The sequence below is a fragment of the Salmo trutta genome, chromosome 7 (assembly GCF_901001165.1).
Source record: "Salmo trutta chromosome 7, fSalTru1.1, whole genome shotgun sequence".
Lineage (NCBI taxonomy): Eukaryota > Metazoa > Chordata > Actinopteri > Salmoniformes > Salmonidae > Salmo > Salmo trutta.
The window spans coordinates 39,039,588-39,056,936 of NC_042963.1; the positions used below are offsets into that span (position 1 = coordinate 39,039,588).

The 17,349-nt window shown below is 40.4% G+C and overlaps 1 protein-coding gene across 2 annotated transcripts in view; it reads right to left on the reverse strand.

Moving 5' to 3' along the window:
- Window positions 1–16,737, reverse strand: part of LOC115197368 (diphosphoinositol polyphosphate phosphohydrolase 3-beta) — a 29,211-nt gene extending 12,474 nt beyond the window's left edge. For both annotated transcript variants that reach the window (XM_029758798.1, XM_029758797.1), the window contains exons 1-2: window positions 16,312–16,737; window positions 1,339–1,449 (exon numbers count right to left, since the gene is read on the reverse strand). In XM_029758798.1, coding sequence (XP_029614658.1) covers window positions 1,339–1,449; window positions 16,312–16,410 — 210 coding nt within the window. In that variant the 5' untranslated portion in view covers window positions 16,411–16,737. The remainder of the gene's footprint in view (window positions 1–1,338; window positions 1,450–16,311) is intronic.
- Between the last annotated feature and the right edge of the window lie 612 nt (window positions 16,738–17,349).

Genomic DNA, 17,349 nt, shown 5'->3' on the forward strand with positions numbered 1-17,349 from the left:
TGGCTCTGTTCACATGATCCTGGGAGAGAGACATGATTCAGGTTTAAGTTCCTGCATCTTTCCCAGGTCTGCCTGGCTGGGGCCAGGTTACCAGGACCACAGGGTCATATGACAAACACAAGCCCCTACTAACACACTTCAGCTCTATAATGGGATAATCCCAATATGTTTTTTTGGGGGGGGGGGCTCAATAGGGTGAAAAGTCTTATATTTGAATTTATCTTATATATTTAGCCACCACGTGGATATAAATCATAAAACTGATTTATGTGATAAAATTGAAATAATCTGACACTCATGCACAAATTAAACCTCAATTAAACTTCCATTACGTGGTTCTTTGGAGTGGATGTGTTGAACTTGACAGAGGGGTATTACAGTGGGAGGACCATTTGAGTTATTAGCCCCCAACAGCCTGTGTTGGGGAGCGACTCATTCAACCCTATTCAGGGACATGTCTATCTCAGGAGGAGGAAGATGTGGGTAACTGGACACTGCCTCTAAATGTCACCGCTCAATTCCTCACAGCTGTCAACACGACTCCCTGTGGTAGAACACGGCAGAACATCCACTCCAGTCCAAACTAACAGTGAACAAGTAGTCCCTTCTTTCATTAAACCAGGGATCATAACTAGATTGAGCCACGGGACAATTTTTTCTTGAGTGGATGGTCGGGGAGTCGGAACATAATAAACAAATATTTGTAGACTGCAAATTGATTGCAACCCCAAACAGATATAATTTTTGACGAAAAACATAATCATTTCAAACCTTGCTTACATTTGTATACAATCATGTGTCCCGATTATGCATGAAAATACTTGGGAACAGATTTCCAAAATGTTGCTAAACTTTTTTACAGTCTTATGTCCACAGAATGCCAAGAGTGTGCAAAGCTGTAATTAAGGCACTACTTTGAAGAATCTCAAATATATTTTGATTTGTTTAATGTTTTTGTTGGTTACTACATGATTCCATATGTGTTATTTCATAGTTTTGATGTCTTCACTACTTTTCTTGTAAAAATAAAGAAAAACCCTTGAATGAGTAGGCATGTGCAAACCTTTGACTGGCACTGTATATTTAATTTTTTTTAAATGCTGAGAAAACCTGGAGTGGTAAATAAAAACAGCTGCCAGTTGGGGAACCCTGCACTAAACCATTAGCTAAACTGGATGTCTGTGCAGTGTACATCATGCTCAATCTAGAACATTTTGAAACTATGTCTCCACTTCAAGTCTAGAAGTGCTACTAATTTATCAAGGAAACTGTCTCTCTAACTTGGTGCATTACAGATAGATGACTAGGATAATAACATTTCTATGGGGGGGTTCTCACCTCTTCGTACACCTCTCTGACTGCAGCTCCACACGGCTCCTCCTCAGGCTCCATCCCTCCTCCTGGCACAATCCACTGGTCCGGGTGCCGACTGCTGCTCACCAGCAACACCTGGAATGGGTAAAAATAAACCAATGATTCTCAAATAGTGGTTTGTGGGACGAATCCGGCCCGCAAACCTCTAGTTTCTTGTCCAGGCAGATACTTAACTACACAACCTCTCAGTCCAACAAAAGATGCATGAATTGAGGCATACATTTGATGTGGGGGAGTTTAAACATATTCAGAAGGATATTCAATTGAGGAGTACAGTGAAATTTGGATAGAAAATGCTTCTTTATTATCATATATTAACCAACACATTGATCAGCTGTACAGCCTTCATCTGGGTATCTGCCCATTGACATAAAGTATATTGTATGTCTGACACCAGCAGCCGCACCTGCCAGGGTGAGGTGGGTCTGTGACAGGAAAAGCTGCCATTGCCCAGCTTAGCTCTGTGCCAATCACATGGTCGCCCAGGTCAGGTTTAGGGGCAATTCCACGGTAACGGAATTCTTACTCAGATTTTTCACTTTAAAATGTATGCCAAACAAAAACCATTGATATCAAAGTTTAACAAATCAGCTCTATTCACTAGGTCTACTTTGAATAAATTTACTGGAATATGTGCAGATGCAAAGTTTGGTAAGAGATTTATGTAAAATCTCCCTCTGTTATTTATGCGACCACCTTTTCAAAAACTCTGAAATGTCTGCTCCGAATTAGGATAAAAAATGTCTGCAGAATGAATAGGGTGTCAGCTATGATATGACAACTTGAGCTTGAAAAAAAAATCTATTTTAGTTATTGAACAACAGTAAATTAAGTGGATTTACACCCCATAACAGAATTACAGTAACAGAATTACATCATGGGTCCCTGATCTGTACTACACAGAAATGACGAATTATGGATATGAATGTCCTTCTCTTCAGATGTATCGTGAATAGGTACACAGAGGTAGAAAAAAGAAATATTATCCTTTGCATATGGGTATTATTCTACACAATGGCTATTATTCTAATGAGCTCGCACCCAAACTAGACAAAATCTGAACCAATCATAGACGTCTATGTTTCACAAGTTTGGACATTAAAGTACAGCACAGTTGAGTACATCACAGTAGAGTTCAGGACAGTAGAGTACAATATAGTAACTATTACTGTACTGAACAATACTCTACTCTTCTTTACTTTTCTGTACTGTAATGTACTCTACTGTGCTACACTGTACTCTACTGTACTGTCCAAATTTGTGAAACATATACGTCTGTGATTGGTTCAGATTTGGTCTGGTCACCAATCATGGATGTCTATGTTTGGGCCAAATCAAGGCCAGTCCGGACCAAAACTCAATGTCTGTGGACGTTGAAATCAAGGCCGGTCCAGACCGACCCAAAAAATGTCCTCTGTGGACGTTAAAATCAAGGCCAGGGTGGACTGACCAAATTTGAACTACTTTTCAAATGTCCATGGATGTCTGGTGTCGGTCGGTGCTCAGTGGGTGCGGATGCTGGAAAAAGATGGGGCTCATGGGTAGGTGTTAGTAAGATATAGCTAACATTAACTAGAGAGAGAGAGAGAGAGAGAGACAGAGACAACAGAAACAAAACAGTTATGAGTTGAACATAACAGTATGCCAGTGGATGGGAGGACATTAGCAGGTGACCCAGCTGTGGTTTGTAACCACTATAATTTCCCATTGTAGCCTATTCAATTGCAGTAATTCCGTTTCATTTTGGGTATTTTTTATTTTTGTATTTTATTTTTTACTACAACACATTCTCAATTACAGCAACAAACTGGGGAATAGTTACAGGGGCGAGGAGGGGGGATGAATGAGCCAATTGGAAGCTGGGGATGATTTAGATGGCCATGATGGCGTAAGGGACAGATTGGAAATTTAGCCAGGACACCGGGGTTAACAACCCTACTCTTACATTAAGTGCCATGGGATCTTTAGTGACCACAGAGAGTCAAGACACCCGTTTAACGTTCCATCCGAAAAACGGAAAATGTCCCCAATCACTGCCTTGGGGCATTGGGATACTATTAAAATAAAAAAAATTGTTACCGATTTGGTAACAGAATTGCGAATTTGAATCACTTAATTCATAAACAAAAATATATATCAGTAAAAACACAAACTAATTGGTAGGTCTACCTTAGAAAATATCTTAAAGATGTGAGGTTTTCGTAATGGCAATGTTTCTTCAATTTACAGAAGGCAAAATTAAAATAAAAAATGAAATAATAATGTTGATATTAGTTGGCAGGGGTCTTTACTTCAACATTATTGTGTTTTGATTTATTTCTAATACCTTTTGAGACTTTTTTCTGGTAGATATTTTCCAAGATCTCTTTTCCATCTGTTTGACCAGTAATCAAATCCATTACATATGTCTAATTTTTAAGATGGAAAATTGTTAAAAATGCATCTATGCCCTTCATTTCCCAAAAATAAAGACTCTTAGCTTTAATTTGACACCAAATTTGATATGCTCCTATGAATTTCACATGTTGGTGCTCATGTGTCCTTTTACATGGAAATGGCCCATGGCGTTTAACCAGATGGCTGAGTCAGATGGCAGCAGGGTACAGGGGATGAGAATCTACCCACTGTTTTTTGCAAAGGGAGGGTATATTACTGGACACTTTCAGTTTACCAGTAAACTACCAGAATGTTGGCAACTTTCAAGGATTTTATGTTATCTATCACATCTAGTGGAACTTTGGGGTACTTCAGATTATCACATGTAAACTATATGAAATAATAGAATAAGATGATTTTAAAATAAAAACTGAATGACAAAGCTGTAAAACATTATCCTAAATATAAACAATACATTTTGAGAATACCATTGGTGTTTAATATGAGGGTTTCAGCATGGCGTCAAACTGGTGGAAGTTGTGAAAAAAGTCAACAGTTGGAAGAGTTGCAGAGTTAATTGAAAATAATGCCATTGTTGATTAGATGCTTTTTTCATTCATTAAGCTATTTTCTCTTGAACCATATGGTCTATCTACTAGAAAGTCATAGACAATGAATTCTATATATGATTTTTTTTCCTTTTCAGTTATTCAACTATAAATAACCAACGTTAGGGTATATTGACATAGATTTTCAGTTAATTACCAAAATGACTTGGGTACCTGGGCTCTGATGTACCAGTGGCAGAAGCATCCTCACAGGACCCTGTTCAACGGGTATCTACTTTGACAGAGAAGTGATGGTAAAACCATAGACATAATCAGGGAAGTGTTCTGTGCATGTTTGTCCTTTTCAGTGATCCCCAAGGTTAGTTAGTAAAGTATCAACTTGTCTTGTGTTGCTATACGTCCAAGTGTCGTTCAGCTCTCAGAACAAACATGAGAAAGCCAGAATTCGACATTTAGTCTACAACAAAATAGGAGTTAACAGTTATCAAGTTAAAAAAAGGGGCTGCCTTTACAATCAATGTCTGCGTTGTGACAAAGATTTATAATCTTAAATTAACAATCCACTCATCAGTTCACTGTTGATACAGTCCTAAAATATTTTGCATGTCAGCAATTACGTTTTTCAAGATATAGGACTTTCAAAAAGCAAATTGTAACTTGCCACATCCTCATGATGATGTCTTGCATTTTGCATCCTCATGATGATGTGGAAAGTTACAATTTGCTTTGACATGCAAAACATTTGAAAGAAATACCAAAATATAGTTTTTGAGTGGATTATTCCTTTAAGGGAAACATACCAACAAGTCTATGTTTAAAAACTGACCAGAGACAAGCAAAGGGAGAGAGACAGGGTACCCCTCTGGTGCCTCAGTCCCATGACCTTCAACCCCATCTGGCATCACACTGACTCACATAAGAGGGCCACGTGTGGATGCCTCCCAGATCCCACCAGGTCTTTCCAGCTCAAAAAGCACAAGAAAGAGGATTTTGACACCCACCATCTCAGATTGTTCTGAAATTGTTTCTGTAGTTAGTAACAGATACGATTAGCATTCCTTAAACATTATTTTGTTGAAATATAATTTGATCTCTGAGAAATTAAGTTCATTGATTGCACCCAAATTGACCATTTTAATTGATAGGATTCAAATAATATTAAATAAATAAATAAATATAGTACTCAACATCTGATTTCTTCCTACCAATGAGTAAGACATGAAGAATAAAAAAAACATAGGGAATCAAAGCCAACCACAGACAGCCACAATATTTTATCTATTTTGCTTGTCTCTTGTGTTTATTAAATAGATCACAACATTTCCTTTGCATCTTCGGGTAGAAAACCAATAGATTTGGCTCATTAAGAAAATACATTGTGTGGTCATCCTCACAATTCAAGCCAGTCCTCCATGAAAGCAATTCAGTTTGTCCTTCTCTCTGCAACCTAATGCTTCAGCCCAACTCTCCTTGAATAGTCCAACAAGTGGCTGCTCTCTGCAATTCTCATATCAATACTTTTCCTACAAGCTCAAAACTTTGTTAGAAAAATGGGCTAGGGACTAAAATGTTGTGACAATCCTAATAAATAATGAATTGCACAGCAGTCTTACCCAACACAACTCAATACTAATACAATTGCAAAACTGTAGCGTGTGTTTGGGACTTTTACCATCGAAGACCATTAGAGACAATAACATTGAAACCATTAAAGAACTGCTGTAGCCTAATAGTTTGGTTGTTCACCAGGAAGAGTGTAACAGTGACTACTAATCCAGACCTTTTTTAAAGGGAATAAACTACACAAAAAGGTGCCTTGTCCTGGGCACAAATGAACATTTACATTTACGTCATTTAGCAGACGCTCTTATCCAGAGTAAAAGAAGGACAAACTGCTTCGCTTTCCTGGAGGGCTGGCTTGAACTGTGAGGATGACCACACAATGTATTTTCATCACAAGCCAAATCTATTGGTTGTCTACCCAAAGTTGCAAAGGAAATGTTATGATCTATTTAATAAACACAAGAGACCAGAAAAAATGATGAGTGTGACGGTATTTATTTTATTTATCCGTTATTTTACCAGGTAAGTTGACTTAGAACACGTTCTCATTTACAGCAACGATCTGGGGAATAGTTACAGGGGAGAGGAGGGGGATGAATGAGCCAATTGTAAGCTGGGGATGATTAGACAGCCATGATGGTATGAGTGCCAGATTGGGAATTTAGCCAGGACACCAGGGTTAACACCACTACTCTTACGATAAGTGCAATGGGATCTTTAATGACCTCAGAGAGTCAGGACACCCGTTTAACATCCCATCCGAAAGACGGCACCCTACACAGGGCAGTGTCCCCAATCACTGCCCTGGGGCATTGGGATATTTTTAAGACCAGAGGAAAGAGTGCCTCCTACTGGCCCTCCAACACCACTTCCAGCAGCATCTGGTCTCCCATCCAGGGACTGACCAGGACCAACCCTGCTTAGCTTCAGGTATAGCAGGACCAGCAGCATCTAGTGGTCAACCAGATTCACAGGGAATACATTACATAGTATGGAGAAGTAAAACTCCAAGTCGCAGCTTCATACTACTTGTCAAACATAAAGAACTGATACTAGCGGTTAAGAGCATTGGGCCAGTAAACGAAAGATCGCTGGTTTGAATCCCCAAGCTGACCAGGTGAAAAATCTGTCTTTGTGCCCTTAGCAGAGCGTCTGCTAAACTGTAAAAGTCAGTCTGTATACTGGTTGTTGGATGTGGGACGGCATGGGGTGTGGGGGGTCCGTGGATGGCTTTTGACCACGTCTTACTCATTAGTAGGAAGAAGTTTGGTCCAAATCTGACGTTGGGTACTATATTTATTGAATATGATCTGAATCCTATAAATTAAAATGTCCAATTTGGGTGCAATAAATTAGCTTAATGTTTCAGAAATGCCATTCTTACCTGTTTCTAACTACAGAAACTATTTTATAACAATCTGAGATGGTGGGTGTCATGGCTTGCTGAAATGACATGGAATGACTCCACCATATGTGAGCTCACAGAGCACATGGATCCTCTGGCTCCTGCATTCCCCCCAGCCCCTAGTCAGCCTCTGTCATCAAGAACTGATTTAACATCAACTTTACTGACTGTTGTAGACCATTGTCCAGAACTAATGAATTACCAACTAAACAATAAAATCAAGGACCCAGGACAGGAGTATATGCTAAAAGTATTGTACTACCTGCACGAATATTTAGCAAAAAGTGGGGCTGGGCTTGGGAGATTCTGAAGAGGACTGGCTAATGATAATGCCTGACCTCTAAGATAATGTTGCTGAAAGTCACCCCAGAGTTGCACAAAATTGAGAATGAGTCATTTGGAAAATTACACCATTATGGTTTGAAATGCTGTAGATTGGCTATTGATAACTTTACACAGTTTAACATGACCTCGTCATTTCTATCCCTAGATAACCATAGAATAACCCTCCATTCGAATTACAAGGAGCTATCAGGTGACCAAAATAGACCCAGTGAACCTTGGACAGATGAAATTGTGAATTAGCAAACGATAAAATTACAACCTAAAGGATCATAAGGAGTTGCTGTTTATAGGCCGGGATTATTGAAATAAATACTTATCGTGCAACAGGATGTGTGACACTACCTTTCAGAATTGGCCACAAAAACTGAGGTTTCACCCACACTAACTCTGTATAAACCCAGAGCCCAAGGTGTTTGCTGGAACATTGGCGGCAGCAGCAGCAGACACACACACACACACACACACACACACACACACACACACACACACACACACACACACACACACACACACACACACACACACACACAGCAAAAGTACTGGATCAGCAGTTGCCTTTCTGCATGAAAACCACAACAGCTTAGCAGAGCAGCTGAATGACCAGTCCTGATCCAATCCACACCGGTGTGAAGGCCTTGTTGTCACAAGGTTTCAGTGGTTTTGTTTCACAGTTGTTTTACTTGAACTGAAACAATGGTAAGTGCATCATTCAGCCTGGCTTAACCAAGCTACCTACTTATGGTAAAAGAGCTCAATTAAGCACGGTGATTTCATTTGCTTTTCCTCCTGATAGTCAAATGGTATGCATCTTTGATTACAACAAAACTGTCTCTGTCTTTTAAAGAAGTGTAAAATCCTTCCTGTGGGGCAGGCTACACATCTAATGCCCCCATCTGAATGAAAATGGCTCCTCAGATGCATGCTCTCAGAGAATGGAGATCTATGCCACTAAGGAGGAATTTCCTGGGTTCACACATCTTCATTGTATTAATGTGAGTAATACATGTATACACTCTGTCACCCTGCCAACTTACAGACACGTTGCAGCTAAGGTTGAAGTGCAGCTATAGTTGAAGTGATACTTTGGGATTTTGGCAATGAGGCACTTTATCTACTTCCCCAGATTTGTATGTCTCTGTATCCAGTATGAAGGTAGTTAGAGGTAGTCTCAAGAGCCAATACAAGTGTTAGCGCAATGGCTGGAAGTCTATGGGTATCTGCTCCTTAAAAGTAAGGAGAGGAACAGAGAGAGCGAGTGAGTAAGTGAGTGGGTGGGTGAGTTGTGTGTGTGTGTGTGTGTGTGTGTGTGTATCAGAGAGAAAGAGCGAGAGAGAGGAGGTGGGTAAGGGAATGTGACAGGGGACAGCTAGTGCCTCTGCCACAGCGTTTCTAGAAATTGCAGCTGACAGGTTACTGGGTATTTAGCACAGTGTAACACTCATCCCTTGGCCCCCCTGGCTCTCCCAATCAAATGCTGGCCTGACAGACAGGGTCTTGTCCCCAGGCAGAGTAGTCATGATCCAAGATGCTCCCTTTCTTACCACTTCAGTCCCATGTTAAGTCCTAAACAGTGTGTGTGTGTGTGTGTGTGTGTGTGTGTGTGTGTGTGTGTGTGTACTGCGTACATACAGTACAGTACAGGCTGCCTTTGTGTTTTGTGGTGCCTCAGCATTGACATCACATTAACACGTGTGGTGTCACTCACATGGTATCGACCCTGCACAATATAACCAAAACAGCTGAAGCCTAGAGGGAACAGTATTAAATAGCCAACACCACCCTGACTGACTGCAAATACATTATTTCATAATGGGCCAGTGTTTATAGACAGAGGTAGGCTATCATATCATATTTTGAAGGCAAGTGATTATAGCTTGTTACCAATGCAATGAAACAGGACAAATCGCAGACCAGCTTCAGAATGCAATTACAGTAGGCAGGCTTATTTGTTCCTCAACGGTCTAAAAAGGTGGTAAAATATATGCCAAAATAACATAGCCTAAGTCTGACCCTGTTTCCAAATGGGCACAGTTGTTTTCGTTTATTAAACCATGCCCTGAGTAAGCATGGCTTACACATGTCAATGAAAGTTATGTTGACAAAGAAATGTATAAGTCTAGATGGCATCAAAGCATGCATTACTCTCTCTCCGTATCAATGGAAATAACGTGACTCTGATACATGTGGTAAAGAGGCCAATGGAACGCAGACCATGGGTGACAGGAGGACGCCGGATTGGAACACAGTCAACAAATCTGATTTAAAGTGGATATTTGTCGAATCTGTCATGATTGTAACAGGCCCACAATGTGCTTACTAAAGTCCGATTTGGATATATTTGGCTGTTTTCACTGCATAACATTTAGAAGTTGTCCCTTTTCAGATTTAGAAGAAGCGACTGCTAAATGCTAACTCCCGTTCGGATAAGCTGGTAGCATAGCCAGAAAACATAAATCGGTGGTGGTAGTCAAAGTTGTTTTTAACTGCAATGCAGTGGATTGGTGACGATGATATTAACATGTATTTGGGTTGGCATCCATACAAGCATTATACCCAGTTTTTTACCTCAACATAGCGTGAAATACACATATATACAATAGCCTAAATGTAGGCCCATTTTGCTGGGGGGCAATGAGGAGATTCAGGATGTTTTCCCCACGCAATGCCATGGGAAGTAGGGGTGCAGCAGCCCAGACAAATCGGAATAAATAAAAAATATATATATAAAAAAAAAATAGTAGAAATAAAATATTCACAAAAGTAGTGCATTGGGCCTTTACTACTCCGGTATTAGCGGCCCATACAGCGTCTGAAGCTCAGGGAGAAATGTTTTTCTTTTGAAGGTTTAATAAAACCTTCATTCAGCCAAGAAATCCGTTTTTACAGGGTCCTGACCAATTGTGCTATTTTGTGTGTTTTCTTGCGCTGATCTTAACTTGTTTTGTACATAATGTTTCCTTCTGGACATCAGAACAGCAATCATTAACCTGGATTTTGATGTGATTTCTACTTCAATGAGTCGGCAGCAAAGGACATACTGCTCATCCCAGACCAGGCCCAAATCCCCAACACTCGAGGAAATACCTGACAAGACTACATCGGAGAGTGGATAAACCGCCTCTACCTTCCGTTCTAATAGCAAACGTGTAATCCAGCATTTCCCAAACTCAGTTCTGGGGACCCCAAGTGGTAGACGTTTTGGTTTTTGCCCTAGCACCTAACAGCTAATTCAAATAATCAAAGCATGATCATGAATTCATTATTTGAATAAGCTGTGTAGTGCTAGGACAAAAACCAAAACATGCACCGCTTGGGGTCCCCAGAAACGAGTTTAGGAAACACTGGAATAAACTGGACGAGCTCCGTTCGAGACTAACCTATCAAAGTGATTTGAAGAACTGCAATATCCTATGTTTCTCAGAGTTATGGCTAAACAAGGACTTTGAAAATATAAATCTAGCTGTTTTTTCTATCCATCAGCAGGACAGAACGGCAGTGGTGGGTACACTCAAGGAGGATGGTGTGTTTCTCTTTGTTAACAACAGCGGGTGCACAATCTCTAATATTAAGGAAGTCTTGAGGTTCTGATCGCCTAAGTTAGAATACCTCATGATAAGCTGTAAACCATACTATTTACCAGGAGAGTTTATCTGGAGGTGAAAAAACTCTAGATCACCTTTACTCCACATACAGAGATGCACACAAAGCTCTCCCTCGCCTTCCATTAGTCAAATCTGACCATAACTCTATCCTCCTGATTCCTGCTTACAAGCAAAAACTCAAAACAGGAAGGACCAGTGACACGCTCAATACGGAAGTGGTCCGATGAAAGGGATGCTAAGCTACAGGACTGTTTTGCGAGCACGGACTGGAATCTGCTCTGGGATTTATCCGATGGTATTGAGGAGTTTACCACATCAGTCACTGGCTTCATTAATAAGTGCATCGACGACGTCACCCCGACATTGACCATACGTACTTGTCCCAACCAGAAGCCATACAGGCAACATCCGCACTGAGCTAAAGGCTAGAGCTGCTGCTTTCAAGGAGCGGGACACTAATCCGGACCCTTATTATAAATCCCGCTATGCCCTCCAACAGGCAACGCGTCAATACACGACTGAGATGGAATACTACTACACTGGCTCTGAAGCTTGTTGGATGTGGCAGGACTTGCAAACTATCACAGATTACAAAGGGAAACCCAGCTGCGAGCTGCCCAATGACGTGAGCCTACCAGATGAGCTACAGTGCCTTCAGAAAGTATTCACACCCCTTTTTGTTGTGTTACAGCCCAAATTTTAAATTGATTACATTTAGACTTTTTGTCACTTGTCTACACACAATACCTAATAATGTCAAAGTGGAATTATGTTTTTCGAAATGTTTGAAAAATCCGACGCGTTTGAAATGAATTAAAAATGAATTAAAAATGAAATGCTGAAATGTCTTGAGTCAATAAGTATTCAACCCTAGTAGAAAGAGGAGGAAGGGAAGCGCTACTAAGGTACACAATAGTAAATGTTGGTAGACAGAAGGTGCTCTTTGGTAAAAGGGGTGAGTTGGAAATCAAAAAGAAAGGAGGACCAAGGCACTCTTCATATAATAGATTAAAATGCCTTTATTAGTATGGCATGTTCAATAGAAACAATGTTTTTAAAAATCCGACGCGTTTTGGCTGCATGGCCTTCGTCAGGGAGTACAAAGAAATAATACAAAGTATTAAGTATTCAACCCTTTTGTTATGGCAAGCCTAGATAAGTTCAGGTGTAAAAATGTGCTTTACAAGTCACATAATAAGTTGCATGGACTCGCTGGGTGTAATAATAGTGTTTAGCATGAGTTTTGAATGACTACCTAACACATACAATTCTCTGTATGGTCCCTCAGTTAAGCAGTGCATTTCAAACACAGATTCAAACACAAAGATCAAGGAGGTTTTCCAATGCCTCATAAAGCAGGGCACCTATTGGTAGATGGGTAAAATAAAAAAAAGCAGACATTGAATACTCCCAGGGGTGTGAATACTTATATAAATGAGATATTTCTGAATTTCATTATCAATAAATTTGCAAGAATTTGTAAAAACATGTTTTCACCTTGCCATTATGTGGTATTGTGTATAGATTTTTTAATCAATTTTGAATTCAGGCTGTAACACAAAATGTGGAATAAATCAAGGGGTATGAATACTTTCTGAAGGCACTGTAAATTAGAGGTCGACCGATTAATCGGAATGGCCGATTAATTAGGGCCGATTTCAAGTTTTCCTAACAATCGGTATTTTTGGCCACCGATTTGCAGATTTAAAAAAATATATATTTATTTTTTTACAACTTTATTTAACTAGGCAAGTCAGATTAAGAACACATTCTTATTTTCAATGACGGCCTAGGAACGGGGGTTAACTGCCTTGTTCAGGGGGGATTCGGGGATTTGTTTTTGCAACCTTCCGGTTACTAGTCCAACGCTCTAACCACCTGCCTTACATTGCACTCCATGAGGAGCCTGCATGGCAGGCTGACTACCTGTTATGCGAGGGCAGCAAGAAGCCAAGGTAAGTTGCTAGCTAGCATTAAACTTATGTTATAAAAAACGATCAATCTTAACATAATCACTAGTTAACTACACATGGTTGATGATATTACTAGTTTATCTAACGTGTCCTGCGTTGCATATAATCGATGCGGTGCCTGTTCATTTCTCATCGAATCACAGCCTACTTCGACAAACGGGTGATGATTTAACAAGCGCATTTGCGAAAAAAGCACTATCGTTGCACCAATGTACCTAACCATAAACATCAATGCCTTTCTTTAAAATCAATACACAAGTATATATTTTTAAACCTCCATATTTAGTTAATATTGCCTGCTAACATGAATTTGTGTCACTTCTCTAGCATTCCGTGCAAGCAGTCAGGGTACATACAGCAGTTTGGGCCGCCTGGCTCATTGCGGACTGTGTGAAGTCCATTAATCCTAACAAAGGCCGTAATTAATTTGCCAGAATTGTACATAATTATGATATAACATTGAAGGTTGTGCAATGTAACAGGAATATTTAGACTTAGGGATGCCACCCGTTAGATAAAATACTGAACGGTTCCGTATTTCACTGAAATAATAAACGTTTTGTTTTCGAAATGATAGTTTCCGGATTCGACCATATTAATGACCAAAGGCTCGTATTTCTGTGTGTTATTATGTTATAATTAAGTCTATGATTTGATATTTGATAGAGCAGTCTGACTGAGCAATGGTAGGCAGCAGCAGGCTCGTAAGCATTCATTCAAACAGCACCTTCGAGCGTTTTGCCAGCAGCTCTTCGCAATTCTTCAAGCATTGCGCTGTTTATGACTTCAAGCCTATCAACTCCCAAGATTAGGCTGGTGTAACCGATGTGAAATGGCTAGCTAGTTAGTGGGTGCGCGCTAATAGCGTTTCAAACGTCACTCGCTCTGTGACTTGGGAGTAGTTGTTCCCCTTGCTCTACATGGGTAACACTGCTTCGAGGGTGGCTGTTGTCGATGTGTTCCTGGTTCGAGCCCAGGTAGGAGCGAGGAGAGGGACGGAAGCTATACTGTTACATTAGCAATACTAAAGTGCCTATAAGAACATGCAATAGTCAAAGGTATATGAAATACAAATCGTATAGAGAGAAATAGTCCTATAATTCATATAATAACTACAACCTAAAACTTCTTACCTGGGAATATTGAAGACTCATGTTAAGAGGAACCACCAGCTTTCATATGTTCTCATGTTCTGAGCAAGGAACTTAAACGTTAGCTTTTTTACATGGCACATATTGCACTTTTACTTTCTTCTCCAACACGTTGTTTTTGCATTATTTAAACCAAATTGAACATGTTTCATTATTTATTTGAGGCTACATTGATAGTATTTATGTATTATATTAAGTTAAAATAAGTGTTCATTCAGTATTGTTGTAATTGTCATTATAAAAAAAAAATAATAATAATAAAAAAAAAATTTAAAAAATCGCCCGATTAATCGGTATCGGTTTTTTGGCCCTCCAATAAATCGGCGCTGAAAAATAATAATCGATCGACCTCTACTGTAAATGCCTTCAATGCTTGCTTCGAGGCAAGAAACACTGAACACTGCATGAGAGCACCAGCTGTTCCTGACGACTGTGATCACTCTCTCTGTAGCCGATGTAAGGCTTTTAAACAGGTTTGTAAACGGATTTCCAGGAAGCTTACTCAGAGCATGTGCTGACCTGACATTTTCAACCTCTCCCTGACCTAGTCTGTAATACCTACGACGATGAGACAGCCTATAGGTAGGTGGTCAGAGACTTGGTAGTGTGGTGCCAGGACAACCTCAGCAAGACAGAGGAGCTGATCGTGGACTACTGGAAACGCAGGGCCGAGCACGCCCCCATTCACATCGACGGAGCAGGTCGAGAGCTTCAAGTTCCTCAGTGTCCACATCACTAAGGACCTATCGTGATCCAAACACTCCAAAAGTCGTGAAAAGAGGGCACGAAAATACCTCTTCCCCCTCAGGAGGCTGCAAAAATTTGGCATGGGCCCACAGATCCTCAAAAAGGTATACAGCTGCACCATTGAGAGCATCTTGACTGGCAGCATCACCACTTGGTAAGGCAACTGCTTAGCATCCGACCGTAAGGTGCTACAGAGCATAGTGCGTTCAACCTAGTACATCACTGGGGCCGAGCTCCCTGCCATCCAGGACCTCTATACCAGGCGATGTCAGAAGGCCATAAAAAGTGTCAAAGATTCCAGCCACCCAAGTCATAGCCTGTTCTCTCTGCTATCATACGGCAAACGGTACCAGAGCGCCAAGTCTGGGAACAAAAGGCTCCTGTACAGCTTCTACCCCCAAGTCATAAGTCTGCATAACAGTTAATCAAATGGCTACCCAGACTATTTGCAATGACCCCCTTTTGTTTTGTTGCACTGACTCTATGCACACTCACGGTACACTACACACACACACACACACACACACACACACACACACACACACACACACACACACACTCTCCATATATACTGCTGCTACTCTGTTTATTATCTATCCTGATTGCCTAGTCACTTTTACCCCAATTATCTCAACACTAAACTACCTCGTACTGCAGATTGACTCGGTACAGGTACTCCTTGCATATAGCCTCATTATTTTATTGTGTTACTATTTCCTGCATTTTTGTTGGGAAAGGGCTCGTAAGTAAGCATTTCACCGTAATCTACACCTGTTGTATTCGGCGCATGTGAGAAATATTTGATTTGATGTAGGAATTTGTCACAGAGGTAAACAAAATCCATTTAAATGTTAAGTTTTCTACTGAGGGTTTTCTGGGGATTTCAATACAAGATCTGGTTGATTATAAAGAGAGTGTTTAAGGAACTTGGTTAAATAGGCCATGTTCTTGTGATGAGTAAGTAATGTGAATATTTATCCCATATCTAACCAATCATATCGAGTCTCAGCCTGGGAGTCCCTAAAGCTACGCCACTTAGATACAAGTGACTTTTCGTAGCAGGTTTGGAGAGCATTTTCGCTAACCGTAATTTAATGTTCCTAACCTCCTACGTTCATTATCCTAACCTGCCGAGTAGGTTCTAAAGTTATACGAAAAGTCGTAGCTGTCTCGAAGTGTCGTGATTTTAGTGAGTCCCATCCATACCTCGTCCTCGTTTTCATTCTTGAAGCATAAACATGCCGCTCGTCTCTTAAAACCTTCACCATCATAAGTCCTCGTCTGGTTGGGCTTAAACTTCATCATATATTCCCAATATTCTGCAATCTTCGTGCTCCAAGGAAATACGAAAGGTGGTGTGAATGGGGATCTAACCAGATCAAGTCAAGTGCCTTTACTAGGCCAAGAAAGCAACAAGAAACCACGCACACAATATCTCCAAAGAAATCTTCAGGCAATCCAATTTAAACGTTATTCATCTATTCGCATACAAGCATCGCATATCCCGGAGTGTTGTCTGCCTAACATGCTGGCTGGCTGGTTGCGGTTGTCAACACACATATTCCCTACGCCAAACCACTGTGGTCCGCGAGCACCGCAACCTGCTGACCTCCGTACTGCGCCGTGTCCACCTATCAGCGTCATGCTACGATTAGATGTGCTTAATTCCATCTAACAATGTGATGACTCATATGTCCCTTTAAAATGTCAAAGAAAAACCAAAGGTTGCAAAGCCGTTATTGTGCATAGAGTTGTATGGTTTGTTTATCTTTGGTTTTGGTCTTGAATACATTTTAAAATGACACATCTCAGCATCACTGTTACCATGGAATTGTACATTTCAATAACTAGTATCAACCTTAACGTTACATTGCTGTCCTCTAGTGGTAAGTCGAATAACGAGCCACCTTCCCTGTTATACAATAATTCTAAGTGTCCCTGCTGTTTTGGATGAGGGAATATGTACAGAAAAATATAAATATATTTTGAAGGCGTGAGAAAATGTTATTTGTATCACCATGAGGTGGCTGACTTATCAATATCAATTGAAGAATAGACTAATACATTCAGTAATTGTCAAAAAAATCTAGGACCAGAGTGAAGATTAAGACTGGCAATAAGCAAGGGCTCCTCTTCTTTCTGAATTCACCCGAGGGCAGGCATGCGTCACTGTTGAATCTGACCCATGTTGAGTTCAATGTATTCAATTCAACAATAGAATTGAGGATATACCGTAAGTCCTAG